Source organism: Aquarana catesbeiana, linkage group LG03 (genome assembly GCF_042186555.1).
Source record: "Aquarana catesbeiana isolate 2022-GZ linkage group LG03, ASM4218655v1, whole genome shotgun sequence".
In the NCBI taxonomy this organism is placed as follows: domain Eukaryota; kingdom Metazoa; phylum Chordata; class Amphibia; order Anura; family Ranidae; genus Aquarana; species Aquarana catesbeiana.
In genome coordinates, this window is record NC_133326.1 from 372,025,886 (window position 1) to 372,046,265 (window position 20,380).

The 20,380-nt window shown below is 44.0% G+C and overlaps 1 protein-coding gene across 3 annotated transcripts in view; it reads left to right on the forward strand.

The window, feature by feature from the left end:
- The first annotated feature begins 1,742 nt into the window (after positions 1 to 1,742).
- The window catches only part of YIPF5 (Yip1 domain family member 5), a 34,241-nt gene continuing 15,603 nt past the window's right edge, over positions 1,743 to 20,380 (forward strand). The window contains exons 1-3 of one of the 3 annotated variants that reach the window (XM_073620632.1): positions 1,743 to 1,893; positions 4,117 to 4,230; positions 7,436 to 7,602. In XM_073620632.1, the coding sequence (XP_073476733.1) occupies positions 4,127 to 4,230; positions 7,436 to 7,602 (271 nt within the window). In that variant the 5' untranslated portion in view covers positions 1,743 to 1,893; positions 4,117 to 4,126. Of the gene's footprint in view, positions 1,980 to 4,116; positions 4,231 to 7,435; positions 7,603 to 20,380 lie in introns of all 3 variants that reach the window. The other 2 variants (XM_073620635.1, XM_073620636.1) reach the window with 2 other exon arrangements.

Consider the following 20,380-nt stretch of genomic DNA (forward strand, 5'->3'; position numbering starts at 1 on the left):
TTTCGCGCAATAGAGCCGACCTGTCGCAGTACATCTGCGGTAGGCGGTTGGGAATAGGTTAAATACCATCAAAAAAAAAAAAGCTGCCTAAAAAAAAAATGATAAAAATTTCATATGGGTAGCATTGCATAAACGTGCAATTGTCATTCAAAGTGCGACAGCCAGAAAATTACCTGAACAGGAAGGGGGTTTGAGTGCCAGGTACTGAAGTGATTAAACCAGAGCATTTATGGTCTATCGTAAAATAATATACTTTTTTTTTTTTTTTTCTTTTATATATAGATAAGGCTCGAATATGGTTGCAAAAAAATATTGGATGCGTATATTTTTTATAGGAGGAAATTGTGAAAATGTGTGAAGATTTAAACAAAATATAAGCCAAAAACCTTAGTAAAAAGCCATCTAAAAAAAAGTTCACTTTTTGCAAAAAAATAATCAATGCACATTTTTTGTGCAGGTAAAAAAGGTGCATTTATTATTTTTGGAGCCTGTAAAGCATTGCACCAGCGATCACCAGATTGCTGGTGCGATACAGGTCTCCAGAAGATCTGCTTGGGTAGCTGCTTGCCCATACAGGTAAGCAGATACAATCGGACAGGAAGAATAAATGAACTACCACAGTGCTCCACAGCACCATGGTAGTTCATTGAAAACTACAAGCTGACAGCTGCAATGGCTTCTGGACCTTGTATTTTTCCATTCCCAGAGCCCTATCAATCAGTGGCACAGCCAGGCAGGGCCCGTTGGGCCACGGGTTTTTATTTAATTGTGACAGCTATTGGGTGGAAAAGAACCCCACTAGCTGTTACAGTGGGGATCAGGGAGTTTGTCCGTTTGTAACATGTTGCACCCATATTTGGGTAAAACATGTTACAAAGCATAAACTTATCCTTTACATTTTCCCTAATGCAACTTTGCTAAAGTTTGGTTAGCACAATTGCTTATGTGCCCCATTGTAACAGAAAACAACTGCTTCCTATGTGCCTAATACACACTGCAACACAGCCTATGGCTGCGCTAAAATGCAGACATGCTGCATTTTATAGCAATAAACGGTACGGCAGTGCATCTCACTGCTGTACAGGATCATGAATGTAGTGTACATTTTGTACACTTAAATAAAAAATTTGTACAAAAAAACAAAAAAAGGTGGTGCAACATATGATGTGCTGAATCGCCTACCACGGCCGGGAGCTGGATGAATAAAGCACTCTGACAGCTGCGCGAGTTTCAGGGTGAGCGCAGCCTCGCAGTACATTAGCGTGTTGAGGGCAGCATTCTAAACGAATGGCACAATAACAAGCATTAGGGTACATGACATCGCAAAAGCGCATTACGAAAGCTGAAAGAAAACTACTAATAAAAAAAAGGAACTCGAGTGCTAAACTTTCTCCCGTTTCCCTTAAGCCCTACTCATTGTTCCTAAACCTGATATAGAAACCAGCTCTGGTAAAGGAAAATGCTTCACAGCAAAATATATATATATATATATATATATATATATATATAAAACATCTCAATACACGGCGCTCTTCCTGCACGTGGCCTTGAGCTCCCACATGCACCCCGTACATCTACCAACTATAGAACTCGCACAGTACCCTACTTCTATACTTCGTAAGAACATAGAGCTCCCTACACTGCACACATAACCAGCCCTGATTTAGAAGACTTCGCTCCATTACTCGCGTCACACGGCAACTCTATCTACACTGACTGAATACGTCAAGCCAGGATGGGCGGGGCTACCTAAATACGAGCCGGTATTGGTGCAGAGGGTCGGAAGAGCTGCGCATGCGTGGCATTGTGTGCATCCCGTGATCCGGAAGCGATCGGAGCTGGGCTTTGGTTTGACACGTAGCTGCGGAAGTGTGTTGAAGTGATAGCGGTTCGGTAAGTTGGTGCGTCTGTGCTGGTGGAGGCTGCCAGCTGCTGTTGTGTTGGGCGTCTGCTTTCTCTGTCATCCATGACTTCTGAGGGTAGAATCCTTTTTTTTTTTAATTGCACAGCCGTAGTCACTTCCTTGTCACTTGTGTCCTCGTCTGGAGGTGTCACCATGTTTGCTGAATAAGAAGAGATCCTATTCCTAGATCATTATTTTATTTAGTGTTAAGAATAATGTAGCGTTCAATTTTAATTTGCTTTAGCATGCGTGGGAATTCCTCCATAAGATAAACAGCTTAGAGAGAGCTGATGGGTGCCACCATCTTGGATGTGATTAGGGGGACACAGGTGTCACCCCTTCCTTCAAGTGAAGGGCTGCTGCTCAGTCCTCGTCACTGCTGGCAGGATGACAGTGTGAGCAGTGGAATGTCTGGACCGTCTCCTGATCTAGCTGCCCAAAGGTAGAAGCCATAAGATAACCACTGCTCTGTGTATGCGATTAGTCTGATCACATCTTTAAAATTAAAGCGGAGTTCCACCCAAAAGTAGAACTTCCACTTTAAGCACTCCTCACCCCCTTACCTGCCACATTTGGCATGTCATTTATTTTTATTTTTTTTGGTGGGGGGTACGTGGTCTTAGGTACTTTCTGTCCCACTTCCCCCTTCTGGACACCTAGGCAGCGACTCCTCACTCCCTAGGGGTCCCCTCCCTCTCTGAAATCTTCTGGGACTCGTCACAGGTCCCAGAAGATTGCCTGGCCACTAGGAGAGCGCAGTACGCACACTGGCTGTAAAGCCACAAGCGTTGCAATGACGGCACCGCAGAGAGGAGCGAGGCTTCGTGTGGCCACATCGCTGGATCGTGGGACAGGTAAGTGTTTGTTTATTAAAAGTCAGCAGCTACAGTTTTTTTTTTTTTACTTTTAATAAACTGAAAAAGACTGGGACTGTACTTTAATATGCGAGGTGGTTTTCTTCTTAAGTTATTTAAAGCGGAGTTCCACACAAAAATGGAACTTCCGCTTTTCGGAACCCTCCGGTGTCACATTTGGCACCTTTCAGGGGGGAGGGGGGTGCAGATACCTGTCTAAGACAGGTATCTGCACCCACTTCCGGCATAGACTCCCATGGGAGTCTATGCCTCTTCCCGTCCCCACCGCGCTGTCTGCTGGGAACACACAGCTCTCAGGAGAGAGCAGGGACCACTTGGGACGCGCAGCGCGACTCGCGCATGCGCAGTAGGGAACCGGGAAGTGAAGCCGCAACGCTTCACTTCCTGATTCCCTCACCTAGGATGGCGGCGGCAGCTGCCGAGAACCGAGCGGGTTCTCGGTGTCCCCTGCTGACATCGCTGGACCCTGGGACAGGTAAGTGGCCATGTATTAAAAGTCAGCAGCTGCAGTATTTGTAGCTGCTGGCTTTTAATATTTTTTTTTTTTTTGGGCGGTGTGGGTGGACCCCCGCTTTAAAGGCGAAGTCTACCTTTTGCAGAAACATAATACATTTACCTATATTGGCAGAAAAAAAAATATATATATTGCAAATGAGCCTGCAAAGCATTGCAAGTGCTCTCAGTGGATCAGGTGAAATATGCAGGCTCCTGCAGAGCAACTTTTACACTAGAGGTGCCCTGTGAGGAGCATTCAGCAGTGGATCACACTTCAAAGGGCATTTGACAGGTGGTGAGAAGGTGTTTTGTTGCCTCCCCACCACCTGTTTTAACCCCTTTAAAAAAAAAAAAAAAAAAAAACACACCAAAATATCACAACCATTGCATTACACATAGTTGCAGAGCAGCCACATTCAGGTAAATGGGTTGTGTTTGGTGGAGGGTATTGCCCCTCCACCCCCAGTAATACCGGTTTCATACATTCTGCGCTCATTTTCCTTTACATGTTGTCGTACCTTCAGAACCCTATTACTGCAAAGTAAAGGGCAACATCTCTGCAAAGGGGCCTCCTGTCTTTCTTATACTCATTTTACCAGTGCTCCCTGTTCCCCTGAAGCCAGAGAAACTACCCAGAACTTCCAGGCATACAAAAGCACGTGAGCTTCTCCTTTCTGTCAATTGCGGGATGCAAGCTCTGTCACGTGACTGTGGTGGAGAAATAAGCAGCAATATAGTGCTGGTAATGTCACAATAGGTGGATTCTGGGGAATGGGCGAGGTTATCGTGTTACTTAAAGGTACATTTGTTATATTTCTGTGTCATCTATTTTAATTTTTTTAGAGCTGCTACAATGTCTAATTTTGAAAACTTCAATCAAGATTTCTACCAAACCAGCTATAGCATTGATGATCAATCTCAGGGGTTCAATTACAATCCTAGCGGAGGACAACCTAAGTAAGACTTTTTGCTTTTATCCTTGGTATGGATTGCACATTAAAAGAAAAACCCTTTCTATGTTGTGTTGGATGTGTTTTTAACGTTTCTTCTTCTTTAAACTTGGTGATCCTGCCAGTAACTCAATTCCTGTGACAATGCTCACTCGTTGTGCTGTATTTACAAAGGAGCAGCGTTGCCCCTAGGAAGGAAGTGTTAGAACAACTCCCCTTCTACTCCTCTTCCTCTTCATAATGTGGGAGCAGGTGTTCTCTAGTTCACCAAGGTAACTTGAGAAATGATACATCAATGTCTTCTGGGAGTGTCAATCTTGGTGATCCTGCCAGTAACTCAGTTCCTGTTACAACGCTCACTGGTACTGAAGTTAGTGTATGAAAAGCTAAAAGCTTTTTGTTCAGTATTAAATTACCGTATATACTTGAGTATAAGCCGATGCACCTAATTTTACCACAAAAAACTGGGAAAACGTATTGACTCGAGTATAAGCCTAGGGTGGAAAATGCAGCAGCTACTGGGTAAACTGTGCCCATCTGCAGCCTCACTGTGCCCACCTGTATCATCAGTGCCCATCTGCAGCCTCATTGTGTCCACCTGTATCATCGGTGCCCATCCGCAGCCTCACTGTGCCTATCTGCAGCTGTACCTTTTGATAGCTAAAACAGCGGGTGTCTCCTGCTATGTCGTGCAGTCTGTTTGGCGACCGTCCATTGTAACAAAGCCCCACCTCCTTCTCGTCCGTGATAGACGGAACACTGATACAGTTTCCCAGCGTTGTATCAGTGTTCCGTCTATCATGGACGAGGAGGAGGCAGGGCTTTGTTATAATGGACGGCCGCTGAACAGACTGCACACACAGCGGGAGACACCCGCTGTTTTAGTTATCAAAGGTACGGCTGCAGATGGGCGCAGTGAGGCTGCACCCTCACTCGGGGGGGGGGGGGGGGGGTTTCAGCTTAAAAAATGTGCTGACAAACTCGGCTTATAATGGAGTTTAACCCTTTCATGACTAAGCCTATTTTTGAAATTTGGTGTTTACAAGGTAAAATCCGTATTTTTTGCTAGAAAATTACTTAGAACCCCCAAACATTATATATATTTTTTAGCAGAGAATCTAGAGAATAAAATGGAGATTGTTGCAATATTTTATATCACATGGTATTTGTGCAGCGGTGTTTTAAACGCAAATTTTTGGGAAAAGGGACACTTTCATGAATTTTAAAAAATCCAAACAGTAAAGTTACCCCAATTTTTTTGTATAATGTGAAAGATGATGTTACTCCGAGTAAATGGATACCAAACATGTCACGCTTTATAGTTGCACACACTCGTGGAATGGCGACAAACTACGGTACCTAAGAATTTCCATAGGTGACGCTTTAAACCAGGTTAGAGTTACAGAGGAGGTCTAGTGCTAGAATTATTGCTCTCGCTCTGACAATCGCTGCGATACCTAACGTGTGATTTGAACACAGTCTATATATGCGGGCGCGACTTCCGTATGCGTTTTCTTTGCTGCGCGAGCTCTTTAAATTTTTTTTTTCTTATTTATTTTATTTATTTTTTATATTTAAAAATTGTGTTTAAAAAAAAAAAAAATTTTTGATGACTTTTATTGCTGTCACAAGGAATGTAAACATCCCTTGTGACAGTAATAGGTGGTGACAGGTACTCTTTTATGGAGGGATCGGGGGTCTAAAAGACTCCCGATCCCTCCTTTGCACTTCAAAGTATTCAGATCGCCGAAATCGTCGATTCTGAATACTGTGTATTTTTTTAAAACCGGCGACATTGGCAGCTGAGTAAATGGGAAGTGATGTCATGACGTCGCTTCCGCGTTTACGATTAGGAGGCTGGAACGAAGCCCGCCCACATCGGCAGCCGATTGTTCACCGGGCATTCCGATGGCATGGGAGGCCCAGTAAGAGCGGCGGGAGGGGGGGACATCCCCTCCCACTCCTCCGGTATAACAGCCGAGCGGCTTTTAGCCGCATCGGTTGTTATACTCGGGTAGCCGATTGCCCGCTGTAAAAAACGGTACCAGGATGATGCCTGCAGCTGCGGGCATCATCCCGGTATAACCCCGAAAAGCCGAGTACGCACATCTGCGTACGCTCGGCGGGGATATACAGTAAATGCAGAGGAGTTAAATCCTCTTATTATTTTTTTTTTTTTTTTGTAGACTTTTTCCCTGCAGGGGAGATTCACCCGCTATACTTTTTCTGATGACTGTTGTCACCAAAACAAAGTTGAGGTGAAGACCTTTCCTGTGTAGTAAATAAAAACTACAAAGGTTATACTTATAAAGCAGCGAGTGTGATTTTCACACTGCATTTCAGCTGCAAGAATCAGCAGCTTCTTTCAGCTGGCATGACAGGTGTATGCGAATACTGATGGCTGCTCAGACTGTACAAAGTAGCCATCACAAGACAGCAGCCTTCCCGTGCATATGTCAGATGATTCCATGCTCGGACATCTGTCCCTAACAGCAGGTTCCCACTTGGGAGCAATGGCTGCTGATTCTTGCCATTGGAATCAAGCGTGTAGGGGGTAAACACCCGTGTGAGAATATTTTACTAGTGGTGAATCAGTCACTGTCATTTAAAACACATGGATCTGGAAGAATTACCTGCAGTGGATGTTTGGTAAATATCACATTCACTGCCTTACATCTGTTTTAAGTTTATACTTTTTCAAACTGTTTTTATTTTTTTACACTCTGTATACAAAATCTATCTTGCAAATACATATTTAGAACATGACAAAATCGTTTCCACGGCATTGTGGGTTAAATAAAGCAAGAGCATAGCAAATGCAGTCTGCCTTTTGGCTTACTTTGACTGAAACAGTGCCATCACTTCTCTGTCAAAGGAGAGAGGAAATATGAAAAGGACCTAGATTGTAACTGCTAACTGGATTGAACTCTATGTAACCTGCAATATTTGATATGAACAAGACTGTGCAAGTCTGTAGTGGGCTTTTACTTTGCTTTGTATTTACATGGCCAGAACAGTTTAATCGCCAAGATTAAAAATGAAAAGGAGTGGGCAGTAGGTTTTCTGTATGTTTAGGATTTTTATGTTCCCCAATCTATAATATTTATAGATTTATAATAAACGTTTCTGTATCTATAGGCAAAATATGAGATTTTGATACATTGTTTTACTTGGATAACTTTTGCTTATTGGACTTCTATTTTTATGTACAGACAATATTATGACTATGGGCAACAAGGTGGTTTCATACCTCCAGATATGATGAATCAGCAGCAACCCTACACAGGACAGATCTATCAGCCAACACAAACCTACACTCCAACTTCCACAGAATCTGTGTATGGAAGTTCTTTTGATGACGAACCACCTTTACTAGAAGGTAAAATCTTTGGTTATTACATTCTGTATATTGCTGCAGTGTGGTCAGCAGACATACTTACTGTACATGTAAGCCTTTACTTTGAAAATGATTATGTAGCAGTCACACATTTATATCAAATTGTTTTTGAGGAAGGAAGCTGTAACCTAATTCATTCATTACATGTTTGGAGAGACTGTGGGCAGTACATAAGCAGCATGTGCTGCTTGCTTATGTTGTTTGATTTGTCTGCTTGTTTTGGTCCTTTCCACCTACACATGTTTTAGTCTAGATAAAATCCTGGGTGCAAACATATTTGGAGTTATTAACAAGGTGCTTCAGGAAGATTTTTACTTTAAAGGGTTTTGTTACCATCTTGGACCGCAAATGCTGGCTGTACATGGAGCCTTGATATCTGCCCATATTGAGCTTAAGCTTACTGATGCTATGCCTCAACCCATTCAGTTTAACTGTGAAATCCCAGATCTACTATTGCCCGCTGAAATTCTAGAAATTGACTGTTAAATGTCAGAGGGTAAAGCTTAACGTGATTGTACAGTCTAGTTTGTTACTTTTAGAGAAAAAAAAAAAAACATGTTTTACTTGCTCTGTTGCAGTGGATTTGCACAGAGCAGCCCGGATCCTCCTCTTCTCAGGTCTCTCTTCTGTGATCCTGGCCCCTCCCTCCTGTTGAGTGCCCCCCACAGCAAGCAGCTTGCTATGGGGGCACCCGAGCCAAGTCACAGCTCCCTGTGTTCAATCAGACACTGAGCCCTGATCCAGACCCATCTTTCTGATTGGCTGACTGACTTTGACAGCAGCGGGAGCCAATCAGGAGGAGTGGCCAAAGCACTCATGAACATCACTGGAGAGAAATGAGGTTCAGGTAAGTATTAGGGGGTGCTGGGGCGGCTGCTGCACACAGAAGATTTTTTGTCTTGATGCATTAAGATAAAACCTTTTGCCTTTACAACCCCTTTAATTCTGACGTGAGCAACGTTGTGACTCCATGTAAGCCTCTGCCTAGCATCCAAGGGGTTTTACAGGAATAGATTTAACCAACTTGCAGGCATCACTTTGCCTGGAACATTTGAAGTACAACAAAGTCACAACCATGCTAGTCGGGTTCATTGTAATCCAAAGATCATGTTTAGCTCAAGGTAATTTTAAAAATGATGTATATTTTAATCTGTACTATACTAGCTAACCTATCAAAGATAAACATCTTGTTGATATCATCTACAATTGTAATCATTATTGTGTATATTCTAAGAAGCCAAAGCATGATTTATTTTATCCCTCTTTAGATCATATGTGCTCTCATTCCCTTTTTAAAATATATGTGCACTTTAAAGTGCACTTTATTTGTTTTGCCTGACCTAACCTAATCCACCCTCCCCCACCTCCAAAAATGCATAGTTACCCTGATCGAACAGCTACAGTGTCTGGTGTTTGTTTACATCCAGTGCTGCAAGTTATCTCTATCCTGGCCCCATCATCATAGACCTCTGTAGAGCCATCACCTTAGTCTCTGGCCTCTGGAGATGAAGAGAAGACCTGGGACACAAAATATAAATAAACATCAGAGGATGCAGCTGTTGGAAGAGGTACGAATGTGTGTCTGTGGGAAAGAGGGGACCGGGTTAGGTCAAGACAGGGCAAAGGGGACGACACAAATAAGTGCAATTTGTCTGAAAGTGCCTTTATCCTTTTTAATATTCCTGCAATACCCAGTTAAACACCTGCCGCCAAATCACGTACCTGGTACGTAATTTGACTTCAAATGGTTGTACCGGGGTGATTGCTGCAGCTCGCTTGGTCTCTCCTGTCCCACCAGGAGACCCGAGCTACTAGCCGGCACGTCTGCCCGCTAGTCGGCATCCCGAAGAAAGCCGGAGTCAGCTTTGATCTGGTCTCTACTATGGTAACTTGGAAGCGAAGACGTGACATCGCTTCCAGTTTACTGTCATCTTAACAGCGCCATTTTTTTGAAAATCGGACCATTCAGAAATGCTGATCTTTGCGTTTTTGAATGTTTTCAAGTGCAAAGGAGGTATTTGGGGTCTTATAGACCCCAGATCCCTCCATAAAGAGTACCTGTCGCGTGCCTATTGCTGTCACAAGGATGTTTACATTCCTTGTGACACCAATAACAGTGATCCAAAAAAACATTAAAACAGTGTAAAACTAAATAAAGTACCGGGATCCCCACCGCGCAAATGTGAACGTGTGCGTCGGTCCTGCAAACCGCGAATGGCAGATCATGAGCAGCAATTCTAGCACTAGACCTACGTTTAAAGTGGTAACCTGTAAAGGTTTTTATAGACTCGCCTATGGATAGTAAAATTTGTTTGCCGCTGTTTTGCAGGCGTGCACAATTTTAAAGCGGTACATGTTTGGTATCTATTTAATTGGCGTGACATCATCTTTTATATTTAACAAAAAAATTGGGTTATGTATTGTAAAAAAATGCATGTTTTTCCAAAAGTTGAAAAACCGCTGCGCAAATACCGTGTGACATAAAAAAATTGCAAAACCCACCAATTTTATTCTCTAGGGCCTCTGCTTTAAAAGAAATATATGATGTTTGGGTGTTCTAATTTTTTAGCAAAAAAAACCCCAGATTTTCACATGTAAACAAAAAGTGACAGAAAATGTCTGGTCTTCAAGTGGTTTAAAACCGTGCCAGTTGAGTACATTTTTATACACAAGTGCATTTTTACTACACCCTTCTTTAGAAAGTTTAAGTAGGGAATTAGGATATACTTGTATTGTGTACTGTAAATCTGCACTTCATTCTTGTGCTATTTAAGCAGGTGTGTTATTGAGAATATAGTGCTAATATAATGTAGTCATTTCTAGTCATTGTATAAGGTTTATTTACTTTATTAATTTATGTATTACAGGTACTTGTTTAGCGCTGAAAATTTATGCAGCACTTTACACATATATATTGTAGATTCACTTCAGTCCCTGCCCTCAAGGTGCTTACAATCGAAGGTCCCAAACTCACATTCATACATACACATACTAGGACTAATTTAGACAGGAGCCAATTAACCTACTAACATGTCTTTGGAGTGTGGGAGGCAACCAGAGTACCCAGAGGAAATCCATGCAGGCACAGGGAGAACATGCAAACTCCACACAGTGCTGTGGTTGTGATTAAAACTGACAACTCCAGTGCTGCTGGGCGGAAGTGTTAACCATTTAGCCACTGTGCTGCATTTATATGGCAGTTGAAAATTCTACAGTGCTTTTGTGTGTGTATATGTTATGCAGATCTGTTCCGGCTTCCATAGGGGTTACAGTTTGTTCGTTCTAACCACAGTCTGGCAGCCATACCCACACATAACATATTGTAGGATCCTAGTACTGTATAGCAGGAGTGCTAAACTTTAGCCATGGTGCACGCTCTAATTCATGTTAACATTGCCAAGCACCACAAGGTATGGTTGCAGAGTGAAATCAAGTGTGTGATATTCTCAGAGTTTATGGCTTGAAAACATTGCATCTGGGGAGACAGAGTTAACTCACAAGTGAAATCTCACTGTTAAAAAAAAAAAAAAAAAAAAAAAAAAAAAAATTCCCCTTTTTGGTTTTATGTTGCTATTAACAATTGGTAGGCTATTTAGCAATATTTTGCCACAAGGACTTACATTTGCCCAAAATTTGTACAGCCTGTTCTGTCTTTGCAGCACTTTCCCAAACCTCTGGATCAGGGAGCATACAGTGTTCATCTAATGAAACAATTAGGTTACCTCCTTCGTCAGGACAACCTTTCCCATTATTCCTTGCACCCAGCTCATAATGAGCATGCTTGCCCACTCTCGTAGAGCTTCAGCTGTTCCCTCCTCACACCTTTGTAAGCCAGGAGCGTACACATCTTGGGTGGCTACAATGGGGCTCCATTTGAGGATGCCCCACAAATGCTTAAGAGAGTATAGGTCTGGAGACATGCTTGACTAGTTCATTACCTTTACCCTCAGCTTCTTTAGCAAGGCAGTGGTCCTCTTGGAGTTGTGTTTGGGGTCATTATCATATTGGAATACTGCCCTGTGGCCCAGTCTCCGAAGGGAGGGGATCATGCTCTGCTTCAGTATGTCACAGTACATGTTGGCATTCACGGTTCCCTCAATGAACTGTAGATCCCCAGTGCTGGCAGCACTCATGCAGCCCTAGACCATGACACCCCCACCACCATGCTTGACGGTAGGCAAGACTTGTCTTTGTACTTCTCACCTGGTTGACACCACACATGCTTGACACCGTCTGAACCAAATAAGTTTTTATCATGGTCTCATCAAACAGGATATGGTTCCAGTAATTCATGAATCAAAAAATAAGAGAATGAGATTCTCTTAAGAGGGCAAAATTAGACCACAAAATATGATTCAAACAAGCTTTATTTAAATAGAGATAATCACAACAAATTGTAAAGAAAAAAAGGGGTGACAGATTGATCGTGTACACACAGATTGATTAAAAAAGACAACGTTGTCAAATAATTAAAAATGGGGAACCGCAGCTGCGCATATCATATACACACCCCAGTCACCACTTTCAAGCATTAATGTTGTTAGGCATATTCTTTTAGCTACAGAATCAGGGTCAGAGTGAAATAATCTGTAGGGAACTCCTATTAATAAATATGCTCAGTCACATGGCAAACGTGGAATATGCTGGGTGGATGTAGGAGAGAATTGCTATCCTGGTGTGACTGAGGGCATCAAAATTTAGAAAAAAAGTCCATGATTAGATAGTAGAGAAAACCCTCAAAGTGTCCAATTAGTGACCAGAAAGGATTGCACTAGATAAGCCAGATAATGTAGTGAAACATGATACAAACGTTTCCAGATCAAAAATAAATACTGCAGATAAGTCTCCTGGGGGTATCCGCAGGGGAGGTAATACAGGAACATACTGGGCGCATCCATATACAAGTACAACAGGTGTGTTAAATATACTCTCATCAGGGGTGTGACCAGGACCGGCATGTGAGAAGAAGTGTTTCTCACAGCTCCACTCCAGCACATTGAACCGATCCTTTCCCAGCAGCGATCCGGTGCCAAAAAACGGCGTTCCAGCTGGCTACCGACCCGCTCACCCTCCCGGACCATCCACCGGCCCTTTGCACAAGGGGGAAAGCAAAGAAAAAGGAGGAAATCATGACCTCCGAAATCCAAGATGGCGCCGCGGCCCTGCACAGCGCACACCGAGGGGAAGTGAAAAACATAGAGGCGGCTAATAAGAAGGCACAGAAGCTACAGGGTAAGGAATACCCGCGAGACATGGTGTATTATACCCAAAAGCTAGGGGGCACCGGGCACAAGAAGCAGGGGGGTCTGCTTCACTGTCCCAGGAAGAGGCACATGAGATGGGAGAGCTGGACACATTGTACACTGATATGCAGGGAGAGGCAGACGCTGCAGCAGAGCGGCCCCCCCCCCCCCCCCTCTCCACACAGACACAGACAGTGAAGATACTGAACAGCCAACCTTAGCTGATATACTTTAAGGCTGTGCACGTTTGCACAGCTTCTGTGAACACTCTTAAAGAGCAATTTGAAGGGCTGAGAGAGGATGTATCCCTGTTGAGACAGGACCTGCAGAAGATTAGAGAGCGTACGACTGCAGTGGAAAGCAGAGTGAGTGACATTGGCCAGTGGCTCGAGAGGCACATGCGGCCGATCAACTTGCTAAAGATACCAATAACAGAGCAGATGATATGGAAAATCGCTTAAGACTCAACAACATCCGCATTGTAGGACTGCCAGAGAAAATGGAGGGAAGAGATGCCACCACGTTTGTAGAGACCTGGCTGGTGGAGACATTTGGAAGAGAAGCCTTTTCCCCATTCTTTACAGTGGAGAGGGCACACCGCACACCAGGTCGCCCACCACAACCAGGAGCCCCCCCAACCCGCCCCCCCCCCCCCCCAAGGCCCGTCCTTGCCCGGCTTATGCATTACAGAGACAGAGAAGCGGTTCTGAGGAATGCACGGGAAAAGGCTAATGTCCAGGTGAACGCGGTCCGAGTGTCATTCTACCCCGACTTTTCCTCAGAGGTACAAAAACGCAGGGCCAAGTTCTCAGATGTGAAACGGCGCCTACGGGCTCTGCAGCTTCCATATGCCATGCTGTACCCGGCTAAGCTGAGAGTCACCGCTGACAGACAGGCCCATTTCTTTGAATCAGCCCAAGACGCAATCATGTGGCTAAATCATAACGAACAGGCCTTAAGACACCGAGACAGAGAAGATGGAGACAGACCCGCCTGACATGCATAGTCTTGATAACTTCTGGAGTCCCACAATACTGCATTACAGTGGACTTGTTTGTTGCTCACTTATTCCCCTTCAGATGGTGCTGATATTCCCCTCTGGATCCTACAGTTTTTATTACCCACACTTTTTTACTTTGGGGAATGTTTTTCCTTTATGCTGCTGGGAACCTCGATATTGCTACGTGAACAGTGAGCTATCTTCTGAAGTAGGCAAGAGAAAATGCGCTCTTTCCACGTGAGAGATAAAGCGAGCAAGCCACGTTGGCTTTGGTTTCAACTTCATTTCTATGGGCGTGTCCCGTTGGCAGCCTGGTTTTTTGTATTTTCCTTATATTTCTTTTACTTATACCAAGGAATACACTACCGAAGAATTCTTTATTGGAAATGCTGCATTATACCAATTCTTATTCTTATTACCGATGTCATTGACTTGAGAAGCAAGTTTGAACTCCCTGACCGGAAGCGGTATGTGCTGTCAAAGACCCCCACTTCCACTTTGCCTTGCAGACTCCGGTTCAGGAGCTTTATGGAAATGAACCTTATACTGCATTGCTCCTTAAAGCCATGCAACGTTTTGCCCAATGGTTGAACTGCCAATAATCTCTTGGAATGTTAGAGGCTTGGGTTCCCCACTTAAGCGTATGATGATATCTGCTTGTTTGAAAAAGTATCATCCTATGATTTTGTGTATGCAAGAGACCCATCTAACGGCTGAAACTAAATGTTGTCTTAGGTATGCCTGCGTGGGGAAAGCGTATCACTCCACCCACACCTCATATTCAAGGGGTGTGAGTGTAATGATCCATGGTTCTGTGGATTTTCAAGAATTTGATGTATGCATAGATAATGAAGGAAGATACGTTTTCTTGCGTTGTAGAGTTGGAAAGTTGAACTGTATACTGGCATGTGTGTATGTGCATCCGCCGTTTACGGCGGCGGTACTCCGGTTACTGATGACTTACCTAGCGAGTCGACCGGATCTGCCGTTGCTGATAGTGGGGGACTTTAAGTGCTGGTTGAGTCCTTCCTTCTCTGTCACGCTGAGGGATTCTCCATTGTTTAGATTGCTTAATGAGGTTGGTTGGGTGGATATATGGAGACAAAGGAACCCGGGCGAAAAACAATTCTCATCAATTCTTCTCCAAGACTCATGGGACGTTGTCCAGAATTGATTTAGCTGTGGGCAACCGGGCCATGCTCCCATCCGTCTCGGAAGTGCTGTATAAGCCACGTAGTGTTTTAGATCACTCACATTTAGTGATTAGCTTGATCATATCCCCGAAATCCGGGCTACCTAGAGCCCCATGGAAATTTAATGCCTTCTGGCTAAAATTATTTCTATCCCACAGTGAGATGGAATGGAGCATGGGAGAGTTTCTGAACGCTCGGGAATTCCTGCAGTCCCCGATGGAACAATGGGATGCTTTTAAGGCCTATTTGAGAGGCTTGCTTATTTCAGAGATAGGCAAGGTTAAAAAGAATTCATCAGAACATAAGGAGGAACTTGAGAGGCAGGTGGTGGCTTTGGAGGAGACTTATGTACGAACCCCGACTGACTCCGCTAGGGAGGCATGGCAGTCAGCTCAGTCTGCTTATGAGCGGCTGCTATCCTCTACGACGGAGAAAAAGCTATTCTTCTCCAGGTTGGCATTTTACGAGGAGGGAGAAAGTACTGGGCGCCTTCTGGCCAAGATAGCTAACTCTTAACAGCGCTCCCCCGTAATTGAAGCCATTAAAACATCGGAGGGTAGGTTGGTAAGCTCCCCTGACCTCATATTGATGGAACTGGCCATGTTCTATGAGACTCTCTATCTTCCAACGGGGCGATATACCCCGGAGGAACTGGCAGATTATTTGCAGGATATTGACTTCCCACAACTCACAAAGGGCCAAAAAGAGGGTCTAGATGCTCCCCTCACCTTGGACGAATTACAAACGGCACTAGCGGCATTCCCCAACTGTAAGGCCCCCGGGACAGATGGGATACCCATAGAGGTTTATAAGCAATACGCTGACATACTTTTACCCAAGTTACTTATGGTGTTTAACGCTTCCAGGGAAAAAAGAGGTTTACCCCCCTCTATGAACACAGCGTGGGTGCGTCTACTGTACCACAACCAGCAGGCAGCTATCCGGGCATCTGGGGTTATGTCGCACACTTTCAATTTGGGAAGAGGCACGATGCAGGGGTGTCCTTTGTCACCCCTGCTTTTCGCACTAGCCATAGAACCCCTGGCCATTAAAGTAAGAGCCAACCCTAATATTGTTGGATTTCGATATGGAGACAAGCAGGAGAAATTGATGCTATACGCTGATGATACCATGATCCTGCTTGGAGACGTAGACTAATCTCTGAAGTTTGCAAGTATGCCACGTGATTTACAAAGGGGGATAAGAATGCATTAACCACTTGACCACTGGGCACTTAAACCCCCTTAATAACCAGACCAATTTTCAGCTTTTGGTGCTCTCACATTTTGAATGACAATTACTCAGTCATGCAACACTGTATCTCTATGAATTTTTTGTCCTTTTTTTCACACAAATAGAGCTTTCTTTTGGTGGTATTTAATCACCGCTGGGTTCTTTATTTTTTGCGCTATAAAAGAAAAAAGACCGAAAAATCTGTAAAAAAATAAATTTTTCTTCGTTTCTGTTATAAAATTTTGAAAATTAGTAATTTTTCTTCATGTATTTTGGCCAAAATTTATACCGCTACATATCTTTGGTAAAAATAACCCAAATTAGTGTATATTATTTGGTCTTTGTGAAAGTTATAGCGTCCACAAGCTATGGTACCAATATCTGAAAATTGATCACACCTGAAGTACTGACGGCCTATCTCATTTCTTGAGACCCTAACATGCCAGAAAAGTACAAATACCCCCCAAATGACCCCTTTTTGGAAAGAAGACATTTCAAGGTATTTAGAAAGATGCATGATGAGTTTTTTGAAGTTGTCATTTTTTCCCACAATACTTTGCAAAATCAAGTTTTTTTTTTTTTCACAAAATTGTCATATTAGCAGGTTATTTCTCACACACAGCATATGCATACCACAAATTACACCCCAAAACACATTCTGCTATTACTCCCGAGTATGGCGATACCACATGTGTGAGACTTTTACACAGCGTGGCCACATACAGAGGCCCAACATGCAGGGGAGCACCTTCAGGCGTTCTGGAGCAGCCAGGCCAATTCTGACATTTCTCTCCTACATGTAAAAATCATCATTTATTTGCTAGAAAATTACATAGAACTCCAAAACATTATATATGTTTTTTTAGCAAAGACCCTAGAGAATACAATAGCGGTCATTGCAACTTTTTATCTCGCACGATATTTGCACAGCAATTTTTGGAACGCGTTTTTTTTTGGAAAAAAAAATGTTTTTTGCTTTAAAAAAAAACAAAACAGTAAGGTTAGCCCAATGTTTTTGCATAATATGAAAGATGAAGTTACGCCGAGTTAATAGATACCTAACATGTCACCTTTCAAAATTGCACACGCTTGTGGAATGGCGCCAAACTTCACCACTTAAAAATCCCCATAGGCGACGCTTTAAAATTTTTTACTGGTTACAAATTTTGAGTTACAGAGGAGGTCTAGGGCCAAAATTATTGCTATCGCTCTACCGATCGCAGCGATACCTCACATGTGTGGTTTGAACACCGATTTCATATGTGGGCGGGACTTACGTATGCGTTCGCTTCTGCATGCGAGCACACGGACAGGGGCGCTTTAAAAAATTTTTATTTTTTTTTTATTGTTCATTTTACTTTATTTATTTTAGTTTGACACTTTTTTCCAAAAAAAAAAAATTTTTGATCACTTTTATTCCTATTACAAGGAATGTAAACATCCCTTGTAATAGGAATATGGCATGACAGGTCCTCTTTACAGTGAGATATGGGGTCAATAAGACCCCACATCTCACCTCTAGGCTGTTCCTGAAATAAAAAAAAAAAAAAAAGATCCTGGCTTCGATCATAGCGGTGAGTCGGTAGAAGCACCGGAGGGCGGCGGGAGGGGGGGGCGTCCCCTCTCGCCTCCCGTAAGAACAATCAAGCAGTGTAACAGCCGCTACGATCATTCTTATGGTGTAGGGAATCGCCGGCTGAAAAAGATGATATCTGAATGATGCCTGTAGCTGCACCCATCATTCAGATATCCCCGCACAAAGTCAAGGACGTCGTATGACGGAAGGCGGGAAGTGGTTAAAACGCTTTTTTTTTTTTAACACAAAGTTGTCCATTTATACAATATTTCTAACACATAGCATGTATATACCAAAAATGACCCCCCCAAAATAGATTCTCCTACTATTCCTGAGTACGGCGATACCACATGTGTGAGACTTCCACAGCCTGGCCACATACAGAGGCTGGGTACGGCTGAGCATGGCTGGGTATTGCAGAGTATCGCCGAGTATGACTGGGTATGGCAGAGTATGGCTGGGTATCACCGAGTATTGCAGAGTATGGCTGGGTATTGCAGAGTATGGCTGGGTATTGCAGAGTATGGCTGGGTATTGCAGAGTATGGCTGGGTATTGCAGAGTATGGCTGGGTATTGCAGAGTATGGCTGGGTATTGCAGAGTATGGCTGGGTATTGCAGAGTATGGCTGGGTATTGCGGGATATTTCAGGGTATTGCAGGGTATGGCAGAGTATTGCGGTGTATGGCAGAGTATTGCGGGGTATTGCAGGGTATGGCAGAGTATTGCGGGGTATTGCGGGGTATGGCAGAGTATTGCGGGGTATGGCAGAGTATTGCGGGGTATTGCAGGGTATGGCAGAGTATTGCGGGGTATTGCAGGGTATGGCAGAGTATTGCGGGGTATTGCAGGGTATGGCAGAGTATTGCAGGGTATGGCAGAGTATTGCGGGGTATGGCAGAGTATTGCGGGGTATTGCGGGGTATGGCAGAGTATTGCGGGGTATGGCAGAGTATTGCGGGGTATGGCAGGGTATGGCAGGGTATTGCGGGGTATGGCAGAGTATTGCGGGGTATGGCAGAGTATTGCGGGGTATGGCGGGGTATTGCAGGGTATGGCAGAGTATTGCGGGGTATGGCAGAGTATTGCGGGGTATGGCAGAGTATTGCGGGGTATGGCAGAGTATTGCGGGGTATGGCAGAGTATTGCGGGGTATGGCAGAGTATTGCGGGGTATGGCAGAGTATTGCGGGGTATGGCAGAGTATTGCGGGGTATGGCAGAGTATTGCGGGGTATGGGAGAGTATTGCGGGGTATGGCAGAGTATTGCGGGGTATTGCAGGGTATGGCAGAGTATTGCGGGGTATTGCAGGGTATGGCAGAGTATTGCGGGGTATTGCAGAGGGAATTGCAGAGTATTGCACAGCATTGCAGGGCATGCAGAGTAGTAGGGATGGCTGAGCATGGATGGATGGATGGCTGGATGTCTCTGTGCAGCGCTGTGGGCACTGCAGATGCAGCCCACAACGCTGCAGCCATCCATCCATCCGCCTCTTCGGTCACTGTGTACCGATCGGTACACAGGAGGGGAGGAGAGAGGGAGGAGAGGAACCGGCGTCATCAGATGACGCCGGTTTGTTTACATGTGATCGCTCCGTCATTTGACGGAGCGATCACATGGTAAACGGCCGCGATCAGCGGCCATTTACCGGGATCTGTGATGCGCCGGGTCCTGTGGACCCGGCGATCACGGATGCTCTCGAGTGCGCGCCCTAGGGGGCGCGCGAGAGCAGAATTCTGGGAGGACGTCCCTGGACGTCCTCCCACAGTTAAACAACCGCCCTGTAGCCGTCATTTGGCTATGGGCCGGTTGTTAAGTGGTTAATGGGTACCATCATCCTGAATGTAAATAAGACCGGGAAGTAAGGTTGAAAGAGAGACCAAAGCAAGGACCTCTCCAATCGGGTCCTGCCTCTTTCACAAGAAAAAAAGGACTATTGCGGTACCATAAAGAAAAACCTTGTTTAAAAAATGTATAAGTTTATTTCAAAAAGTAATAAAAAAGTCCTACAGGGGACATATATTGTACATGTTCATGATTTAACATATATAGACAATAGTGATTGTTTACAGCATTGTTGATACTAAGTTGGTACAGCCCATGCCCACACAGGTACATGGACAGAGGTTAAATAGTATGATACTTGCAGACGTGACCTCTACGGTTTCGCGGTCACAGCCGCTTCTTCAGGAGGCGTCTGATAGTATGGTCTATAAGGATGAAAAGCAATATAGTATCAACATAACAAACAAAGTACATAAATAGTGTTAAGAAGGTACATAATTGATATTGGAGAACATATTTTAGAATTTAAAGTTTAAAAATTGCACTTACCAAACTATAACCTGTGAAGGTTCTCTGGAGCGATACAGTGAGACGCCCTCGAGAGGCGTTCCCCCGGGGGCGGGCCAGGGAGGCAAATTGGGGTAGTACTATTATAAAAAATTCGAAAGAATAAGGTTTTAAAGAGTTCAAACGGTATGTTCTATTAGAGAATCACCCGGGAGTGCCAAGGT